The following is a 10844-nucleotide window of genomic DNA, read 5'->3' as shown; positions in this document are numbered from 1 at the left end:
GATACTGTTAAGACTAATGGAGTAGATCCTGAAGTCTACAGGCTCATGCTTTTCCCTTTTGCTGTAAGAGACAGAGATAGAGTATGGTTGGACTCTCAACCTAAGGATAGCCTGAACTCTTGGGATAAGCTGGTCAAGGCTTTCCTAGCCAAGTTCTTTCCTCCTCAAAAGCTGAGCAAGCTTAGAGTGGATGTTCAAACCTTCAGACAGAAAGAAGGTGAATCCCTCTATGAAGCTTGGGAGAGATACAAAGGACTGACCAAAAAGTGTCCTAAAGAGAATGAGGATGTTACTGAAGAGCAAGCTGCCAAGTTTCTTGGTGCAATCATGAAGCTGAATGCCGAATTATTTGGTATTAATACTTGGGAAGTTGAACTTCCCTTGTTCATCAATGAACTAAGTGACCTGGATCAACTGACATTGCCTCAGAAGAGACAGGATCCTGGGAAGTTCATAATAGCTTGTACCATAGGCACCATGATCTTCAAGGCTCTGTGTGACCTTGGTTCAGAGATAAACCTCATGCCCCTCTCTGTAATAGAGAAACTAGGAATCTATGGGGTGCAAGCTGCTAGAATCTCATTAGAGATGGCAGACAATTCAAGAAAATAGGCATATGGACAAGTAGAGGACGTATTAGTAAAGGTTGAAGGCCTTTACATCCCTGCTGATTTCATAGTCCTGGATACTGGAAAGGAAGAGGATGAATCCATCATCCTAGGAAGACCTTTCCTGGCCACAGCAAGAGCTGTGATTGATGTTGACAGAGGTGAACTAGTCCTTCAATGGAATGAGGACTCCCTTGTGTTTAAAACTCAAGGATCTCCCTCTGCAACCATGGAGAGGAAGCATGAAAAGCTTCTCTCAAATCAGAGTCAACCCAAGCCCCCACATTCAAACTCTAAGTTTGGTGTTGGGAGGCCACAACCAAACTCTAAGTTTGGTGTTGAACTTCCATATCCAAACTCTAAGTTTGGTGTTGGAGAGTTTCAACAATGCTCTGAACATCTGTGAGGCTCCATGAGAGCCCACTGTCAAGCTATTGACATTAAAGAAGTGCTTGTTGGGAGGCAACCCAATGTTTATTTATCTAACTCTATTATTATTGTTTTTCATGTTTTCTTAGGTTCATGATCATGTGGAGTCACAAAATAAATATAAAAATTGAAAACGGAGTCAAAAACAGCAGAAGAAAAATCACACCCTGGAGGAGCATCTGCCTGGCGTTCAACTCCAGAACAGAGCATGGTTCTGGCGCTGAACGCCCAAAATGGGCAGCATTCTGGCGCTGAACGCCCAGAACAAGCATGGTTCTGGCGTTCAACACCAGAAATGGCAACAAATGGGCGTTGAACGCCCAAAATGGGCACCAACCTGGCGCTGAACGCCCAGAGTTGTGTGCAAGGGCATTTTACATGCCAAATTTGGTGCAGGGATGTAAATGCCTTGACACCTCAGGATCTGTGGACCCCACAGGATCATCTCAGGATCTGTGGACCCCACAGGATCATCTCAGAGTCTGTGAACCCCACAGGATCCCCACCTACCTCATCATCTCTCTTTCCATTCATGATCATCCCTTCTGTTTTCCATTTACCACTCACATCCATACACCCACTACCTTCAAAATTCAACATCTCTCTCCCATCCAATCCCACCCATATGGCCGAATACACACATCCATCCATCTCCTCCATATCTTCTTCTTCTTCTTCTATTCTTTCTTCTTTTGCTCGAGGGCGAGCAACAGTCTAAGTTTGGTGTGGTAAAAGCATAGCTGACTCATAAAACAGCTGTATTCAAGAATCATCATACTGAACTAGGAGAATCAATAACACTATCTGAACTCTGAGTTCCTATAGATGCCAATCATTCTGAACTTCAATGGATAAAGTGAGATGCTAAAACTATTCAAGAGGCAAAAAGCTATAAGTCCCGCTCATATGATTGAAGCTCTGTTTCATTGATAGTTTGGAATTTATAGTATATTCTATTCTTTTTATCCTATTTTGATTTTCAGTTGCTTGGGGACAAGCACAATTTAAGTTTGGAGTTGTGATGAGTGGATAATTTATACGCTTTTTGGCATTGTTTTTAGTATATTTTTAGTAGAATCTAGTTACTTTTAGGGATGTCTTTAATAGATTTTATTTTAAATTCACATTTCTGGACTTTACTATGAGTTTGTGTGTTTTTCTGTGATTTCAGGTATTTTCTGGCTGAAATTGAGGGACCTGAGCAAAAATCAGATTCAGAGGTTGAAGAAGGATTGCTGATGCTGTTGGATTCTGACCTCCCTGCACTCAAAGTGGATTTTCTGGAGCTACAGAACTCAAAATGGCGCGCTTTTAATTGTGTTGGAAAGTAGACATCCAGGGCTTTCCAGAAATATATAATAGTTCATACTTTGCCCAAGTTTAGATGACGCAAACTGGCGTTCAACGCCAGCTCTCTGCCCAATTCTGGAGTTCAGCGCCAGAAATGGATCAAAAACCAGAGTTGAACGCCAGAAATGGATCCAAACCTGGCGTTCAACTCCACAAATGGCCTCTGCACGTGGAAAGTTAAAGCTCAGCACAAGTACACACCAAGTGGGCCCCAGAAGTGGACTTATGCATCAATTACTTATTTCTGTAAACCCTAGTGACTAGTTTATTATAAATAGGACCTTTTGCTATTAGACATCTTGGGACGCCTGGTTCTTAGATCAGAGGGGCTGGCCATTCAGCCATGCCTGGACCTTTCACTTATGTATTTTTAACGGTAGAGTTTCTACACTCCATAGATTAAGGTGTGGAGCTCTGCTGTTCCTCAAAGATTAATGCAAAGTACTACTGTTTTCTATTCAATTCATCCTATTTCGCTTCTAAGATATTCATTCATACTTCAATCTGAATGTGATGAACGTGACAATCATCATCATTCCCTATGAACGCGTGCCTGACAACCACTTCCGTTCTACCTTCGACTGAATGAGTATCTCTTAGATCTCTTAATCAGAATCTTCGTGGCGTAAGCTAGAATGATGGCGGCATTCAAGAGAATCCGGAAAGTCTAAACCTTGTCTGTAGTATTCCGAGTAGGATTCAATGAATGAATGACTGTGACGAGCTCCAAACTCGCGATTGCAGGGCGTTAGTGACAGACGCAAAAGGATAGTAAATCCTATTCCAGCATGATCGAGAACTGACAGATGAATAGCCGTGCCGTGACAGGGCATTGGATCATTTTCCCGAGAGATGACCGAAAGTAGCCATTGACAGTGGTGATGTATCACATAAAGCCAGCCATGGAAAGGAGTAAGACTGATTGGATGAAGGTAGCAGGAAAGCAGAGGTTCAGAGGAACGAAAGCATCTCCATTCGTTTATCTGAAATTCCTACCAATGAATTACATAAGAATTTCTATCCCTATTTTATTATATTAAATTCAAAAACACCATTATCAATTTATATCTGCCTAACTGAGATTTGCAAGGTGACCATAGCTTGCTTCATACCAACAATCTCCGTGGGATTCGACCCTTACTCACGTAAGGTATTACTTAGACGACCCAGTGCACTTGCTGGTCAGTTACACGGAGTTGTGAACCGTGGTTTTGGCATCATGTTTTTGGCGCCATTTCCAGGGAAAGAAAGAGCAATGAACTTTACATAATTAAAGTGTAATCACGATTCCGCGTACCAATTGCCAAACCTACACAAATCATGAAATCCATAAACTTTTCTTACCTTGACTCCCTCCACTTGTTCCATCATCAAGCTTCATTTTCTCAACACTCTACATATGTTCTATATCTTAATGCACATCCTTTTCATATCAAGAACTAATGGATACCAAATCTTGTTCATAAGATAGAACCTGTACCTTGATTAGTAGACCAGCTCTTTCAGCACTCCTCACTCTAGCTCTTACTTTAAATCCAAGTTTTATAAGCTCTCTGAAATGAAACTATCACTAGTCAGCATTTTAAAGAAAAGAAGTTTCTTCTTAAAGAACAAGTGAATTAAAGAGTACTAACAAATGTACCTAACAGTTCTTGAACCAACTCTACCAGTAGCATCAGCAACAAATACTAAGTTATCATCCTTGAAATCTGTTTTCTCAGGAATCCCCTTAATTTTTTGGTGAACCTTGTATAGAGTATAAACATTAACATTCATGTTAGTGATCATCAACACAAACCAAACATGTATAGCAAAATTATATATCTAACAGTTCTATCTAAATCACCTAAAGCTTAAGCTCTAATGCAGTGGAACTCAGATGTGACGCTACCAAGAAAGGATAGACTTCAAGGAAGCAAAACCATGGAAACTATGAAGAAAGGATGGATTACAATGCAAGCTGTTGTTGCGGCTGCAGAGATGACCAAGTAGAAGCAAGAGTTACAGGCGGTAAAGTTTGCTGAAGCTGTCTAAGCAGATTAATCATGCGGCCAGCAGTTTGTTCCGTTGCGAGGTCTTTTCCAGCACACAAAACCTACATCACATAAAATGGGCAACATTAAATAGAAAATCAAATTAAATCAAATCAAATATGCATTGGCACATCAAAGCAGCAAATGCTTGATAAAAACTAACCTCAACAAAAAAGAGTAAATGCGGGACTGCATTAGGAAACTAAAAAGGAAAATTTGAGTTCTTTACCTTTCAACCATGGAACAAAGTTGATCATGGACAACTTTAGCCTCAATCAAATCACCTTTTATTGGCCAGGCAAAGTCCACCCAATATAACCTTATATTAAGCTTGGTTATCAAATCCATGCCTAGACTAGGTCTCATAAACTAACAAAAAAGTCCATACTGCACTCACAAAGGAACACCTAAGCTTATATGATATTTCGAGACAGATCAACAACCCCCTAAGGATTCAGATCATAATAACAACTTACTCATATTGTAAAAACCTAATGAATTCCATATAGATGCATCTAAGAACAGATAAACGTGTATACGGAATACCTTATGTAAAGCGTCCACCAGAGCTGGGGATGATACTGTCACTCAAAAACTTCAAATAGGATGCATCCCGACCTTGAGATTGCCCTTTCTCAATAGCCAACTTTGCAGAACGTAATAGCTCCGGCATTGCTAAAATGATATAGGAAATCATAACCATTAAAAACAGTTGGGATAATGGCATAAAGCAACTTAATGAGCAGAGGAAAATTGTTAACAAAAAAAAGATGCAAAGGAACAATCATTCTTATACTTGAAACGGCTACTTTTCTAACCTCCTCATGGAAGTAAAATTTAAAAAGTGGAACTAAATTTCCTGCAACCTGTCCCACATGCAATTTAATACTTAGAAAAAGATGTTTCTATAAACAAAGTGCAATATGTAAAGGTGTTATTAACTTTTATAGTGTTCCCAGTCTAACCTGATCAATCCATGGAAAGAATCCTTCCTTCAACTCATCAGCATAACAGCAAAACATGTTACAGGCTGTGGCCTTTTCTTCTAGAACACTAGTTTCGATACCGATTCTTTTGTCTCCAAGAGTGATGGTCTCCATACTATAATAGTATAATGAATAAACAAAACTTAGTTGGATTTATCTTGCCTAAGTAAAATTATCAATGCATCTGATTCATCGGTCAAATGAAACTGTAATGAGCATTCGAAATGACTGCAAATATGTATGTGCATGTGCATCAAGATCTATGTGTGTTGTGAGCACAGTGCATACAGCATGAAATGCAAGCACATTTCTTAAGTTTTGAAAACAAAGAATAAAAAGAGTCACTAAACTCTTTATTGACTCAGAAAGTTGTGGTATATCAATTTTAAAGAAAGTAAATAATAACAGCCTACCTGGGTATGATGAAAGCATATATATGTATTAAAACAATAATATTACTCTTGGGAATAATATTCTATAAACATACCTAAAGAATTACAAGCAACTTGCTAACAATTCCATCCAAGTAGGGTGTTAAAATATCAGGTGTGCAGTTCTCTGTCTCAGCACTGTAGTTATTTGTTTCGCTGGCATCTTCGTCCTCTGTCTCAGCACTGTGCCAAGCAGGATCATCCTCAATATCCAACAGCATCTTCATCAGAAAGGCGAACATCCTGCTGATAAACTGAGGCAGCTTCCTCATCATCCCAGGTGCCCTCTCCCTCACCTCGGCCAGAGTAATCACAAACTCGATCGCCAAATGCCACGTTCCTTCCTCCAGCGACTCTGCCTCGGCAATATGAAGCATGGCTCCAACAACATCCACCAGCTGCCACCGGAGGAACCTTGGCTCCGTACCAGCAAGCTCGATCAGAAGTTCCAGAGCCTCCTGTGTAGTTAACCACTAATTAGCACTGTTTCAAACCAAATTTCGAGACCAGAGCAAGACACTGCACAATGTGTTTGGAATGAAAAATTAGCGAGAGAAACAAGGGATGGAGTTAGGGCTAACCTGGTTAGTGGAGTGCGAATAGATCAAAAGATTGAAGATCTATGCAACCTTATATATAAAGTGTTTGATTCAATTTGATTAGGTTAGTGGAGAAGCTGGTCTTTGCCGGAGAAGAAGTTACCAACGGAGTCAACTATCATTCCGAGCTTCGCTTCAAGTTTCGCCATTCAACAATAACCACCGAGTTTCCACCGAGTTGAGATGAGTTTCACGAATCGCTGCAGATGCGACCAGAGTGGCGGCGGAGGGAGCCCGTGCGACGCAAGGGATGACAGAGAGAGATCCTGCGATACGAGCGGCGGCGACAGCGGCGGAAGAAGCTGGTGCGACGGAGAGAAGAAGCAACTCAATGACGGAGAGACTCATTTGATTTGTGTGGAGTGTGAATGGATCGAAAGGGTAGGGATAAAATTAGGGTTAACTCAATATTTCCGACGAAAAATTTTAAATTACAGACGGAAAATTTGTCTGTAATAATTTAATAAAATGCAGCATTTTGTCTATTGAATTACAGACAGATTTTTCATCTGTAGTTATTTTCCACAAAAAAAATTTAATTTTACCGACAGAATTATCGACGGATTTTGTTTTCTGTCTGTAATTTATGCTAATTCATTTTTTTGTTTTCCGACAAAAAAATTCCTCTGAAATTTTATCTGTATTTCCGTGGGATAAAATCAGTCGGGAAATATCCGTCTGTAATAACTAATTTTCTAGTAGTGTTTGCATATCCAAATTTGTTACAAAACATGTTAGATTACAGGTATTTTTAGAGTAAGGCAATTCTTGCACCCACGCTTGAGAGTGTCGAAAAGGTAAACAATTTCGTCATATGACAATCTTTGCAGGGATGAAAAAGGAGTATCTAAGTTCTGACATAACATCTCAACCTGATGAGAATGAAGATGTACAACAAGAGTGGTTCACACCAGAGTTCCTAAATGACATCAAATGTTCGAGACTACCCAACCACAAGTTAACTTTGAAGCCAGGAGTTGCTGTAATGCTACTGCGAAACATAGACTAGACTTCAGGTTTATACAACGGGACAAGGTTAATAGTTAACAAACTTGGCAACAACGTAATTGGAGCAACAGTAGTGACCGGTAGAAATATTAGTGACAAAGTGTACATTCCAAGAATAAACTTTTTCCCTTCAAATTCAAGATTGCTATTTAAGTTCCGACGGAGACAATTTCTATTAACAGTGTATTTTGCAATGACCATCAACAAGAGTTAGGGTCAATCATTATATCACATGTAGGGCTTTACTTGTCAAAAGCAGTGTTCACCTATGGACAACTTTACGTTGCTTTGTTAAGGTTAAGAGTCGTGGTAGCCTCAAGGTTCTAATTCTGGACGAAAACGGCAATCTAAAGTCATCAACATCAAATTTCGTGTTCAAAGAAGTTTTAATAATATTTAGGTAAGAAAAATAGTATTTTCATTTTAATAACATGTTATGATTACACTTTTGGACAAATATTTACCGTAGATATAACTAAGAGAAAATTACATTCCCCTCCCCTGCGAGATGCTAAAATGACACTCCCTTCCCCTCTATTTTATAAATGTACATTCCCCTCCCTTCTAACTTTTAAAAAACCTCCTCTTTAATTTATTTTAAACTTTTTGTGTTAACTAATGTTAACTTTATACCTTTTAACAAAAATTTTGATAAAATCACAATTTAATAATTAAAAAATTATTGAAAGGTATTTTAGAAAAAAATAATATAATTACTAATTTTTTTAAAAAATACAATTTAATCAATAAAAGAATAATTTATTAAAGAGTATTTTGGTAAGCAAAATTTAATGATAAAAAATAAAATTTTTGCTAATGGGTATTTTTTTAAAAAATAATTTATTTTTTCTTAAAAAATGGATAAAGTTAATATTTGTTAACACAAAAAATTTAAAATAGATTAAAGAGGAGGTTTTTTAAAAGTTAAAAGGGAGGAGAATGTACATTTATAAAATAGAGGGGAGGGGAGTGTCATTTTAGCATCTCGTAGGGGAGGGAAGTAGAATTTTCTCTATAACTAATTTATCTATAACTCTACTTTCAGATTTAAAATGAAATGTGTAACAGGAAACACAACATCATATGTCAATTACTTTTCTAATGAGGTTAGTAAAATACTAGGTTGTCGATAATTTTTCATTAGCCTTTTAACATAAAGTTTAATGTAAAACTGACATGCTATTATTACAGTTATATATATTTTTATTTTTTCAGATCTCTTTTCTTATGGTTCAAGAATATTATAGACTTCAAACTGTTTCATTTGCATTTTACTTTGAATAAAGATAAAACAACATATTCAGTACGTTTATTATATAATGACGATGATAATATTATACTAAACTCAAAAAATTTATGATTATAAAATATTATTTTAACTTAACATGTCAAATTAAAATATAAATTCGTGCATCACACGAGTTTAACATTAGTTTAAGACAAAAGAAAAAAAAAATGGCCAACAACTTTAAACAGTCACAGTCAGTAAAATTTAAAATTATATTATTTAATTTAACTGCAAATCTAATTTTTTCGACTTTCAACCGAATTCGAGTAAACAGTGACACACTATATGGCAATGATGTGCTTTTCGGATTTTTTTATTCTTAAATAAAAAAATTATTTCTCAAAAACAATTAATTAAATTTGAATTTTCGGAATATATTTTTTTTGGTATTTAGGTTGAGTTTGCCACACTCCAGTGAATCTCACTAATTTTGTAAGGTTCGTAGCACCTCCGACGAATTTTTATATTTTTATAGAATTTGCCGTATTTTTTTTTGGCAAACTTCACTACTTTGTCTCCCCTCCATACATACTAGACTAGGTGAGAAGAAAAGTTAGAAAATTGAATACTGAATAATATCGCCGACGACAATAACAACCATTATTATCGTGTCTAGGAGTGATGTAATAGGAATGATGTTACTTAATACCTTAATTTTAAAAAAACTTAGTTTAGTTTAACAATAGTTATCATTGTCTCCGGCGATATTGAAGAAGCCATACTTATTATTTGTTCAATATTCAACTTTTTAATTTTTTTTTCATCCATATTAAACCAAACTAATTTTTTTTTTAAAATTAAGAGTTTTGACCATGGTATATATTTTTCTAAATTAAAAACATAAAAGCTGTTTAGGAATATATATATTTTTAAATTAAAAGAATAAAAAAGGTTGAGAAATATAAAAATTTAAAATTCGCTTGACATATAACGAATTTTATGAATTTTATAAAGTTTACTGGGTATTACGAACTTGTCTCCCAGAAAAAAGTTAGATTAAAAAAATTAAAGTTTGAATAATTTTTTAAAAAAATATTTTTTTTTATTTTAGAATAGAAAAAAATTACGTGCCTTCTTTCTTTCTATAGATGGAAAATAATTACACTTTCAAAAGGATGGAGCAACCAGAATGTATCAAAACAACAACTTAATACAGTACATATAGCTGGATAAACATAAATAAGGTATCACAACACAGTCCAAGGCATAATTCAGCATCATCATCTCGCTTTTCTAGGCCTCCAAATCCTCTGTTGTATTTCTGCCATTCAGTTCTGATATATAAACTCAGGTGAGAAAGGACAGTCTTGCCACTATCCCTATAACTTCGAACGAGTACTCCAACTCAAGTTTTAATTTGTTTGCTTGGACCTCCATAGGGGCCCACACCATTTTCCAAACTTTGCAACCATTTGGTTTATTACCTGAGCAAAAAATGGAAAAAAGTTTTGCAACTAAAGGGATATGCATATTTAGCAGCCTATTTTTTGCTGTAGAAAAAGCTATTTAAAAAAAAATTACCTACTCCATTTGCTAATTCTTGTTATATTGAGAACACACGTGTAATTTGCCAAAAATACAGGGGATTTTTGGTTAAATTTTGTCAATATGAAATATTGTTAAAGGAAAAGGAAAATTGTGACAGACACAATTTACAATTTTTTTTTTAGAATAAATATTGAGTAATGATTTTATTTTATTAAATTTTTTAAAACAAATCATGAGTATCGATTTCTTATTGTACGCATAAAATTGTGATTAATGATTTTCCTCTATCTGCAGTGACAATCATAATATTATAATTCACCCTTCTTATCTAATATAACAGTAATATACCAAACGTTCGGCCATAACAAAAGTAATTAGTGACTACCATTAGAGGAGAGGTCTAAATTTTCTTGCTATGTTCCATCTCCACAAAAGTGATAAAAAACAATTTTGTCGTGTACTGCAAAAAATAACAATATGAAAGTCTAGGGGTTTATAAATTTTCATTTAATAAATAACCAGAAAAACAGAGTATACAATACTATTCAGATGAAAAAAATAGCAAAACCCATATTCCATTGAATAGAGAAAAAAATTGAAAAATAAGAATTAAATTAATTATAC

At 35.9% G+C, this 10844-nt stretch overlaps 2 protein-coding genes across 2 annotated transcripts in view; both read right to left on the bottom strand.

Moving 5' to 3' along the window:
* LOC110263774 (protein TIC 62, chloroplastic-like) overlaps positions 1-3778 on the bottom strand; it is a 6584-nt gene extending 2806 nt beyond the window's left edge. The window contains exon 1 of the mRNA XM_021105555.1: positions 3732-3778. Coding sequence (XP_020961214.1) covers positions 3732-3768 — 37 coding nt within the window. The 5' untranslated portion in view covers positions 3769-3778. The remainder of the gene's footprint in view (positions 1-3731) is intronic.
* LOC110263382 (importin-5-like) lies at positions 4953-5481 on the bottom strand. Its single transcript, XM_021104568.1, has 3 exons — positions 5386-5481; positions 5217-5286; positions 4953-5095 (listed from the first exon to the last, which is right to left on the bottom strand). Exons 1-3 carry the CDS (start codon positions 5440-5442, stop codon positions 4968-4970), a joined length of 255 nt encoding a protein of 84 aa, XP_020960227.1. The 5' UTR covers positions 5443-5481; the 3' UTR covers positions 4953-4967.

This window comes from Arachis ipaensis, chromosome B06, assembly GCF_000816755.2.
Source record: "Arachis ipaensis cultivar K30076 chromosome B06, Araip1.1, whole genome shotgun sequence".
Taxonomy (NCBI): domain Eukaryota; kingdom Viridiplantae; phylum Streptophyta; class Magnoliopsida; order Fabales; family Fabaceae; genus Arachis; species Arachis ipaensis.
This window is presented reverse-complemented; position numbering and strand designations above follow the sequence as displayed.

Bases quoted from the DNA above. Each gene is read 5' to 3' on its own strand.
- LOC110263382 (XM_021104568.1), bottom strand. From the start codon at position 5,442: ATGTTTTGCTGTTATGCTGATGAGTTGAAGGAAGGATTCTTTCCATGG. The intron at 5,287-5,385 runs GTTAGACTGGGA...CATGTGGGACAG, and splicing joins TCTTTCCATGGATTGATCAG to GTTGCAGGAAATTTAGTTCC. The intron at 5,096-5,216 runs GTATAAGAATGA...ATATCATTTTAG, and splicing joins TAGAAAAGTAGCCGTTTCAA to CAATGCCGGAGCTATTACGT.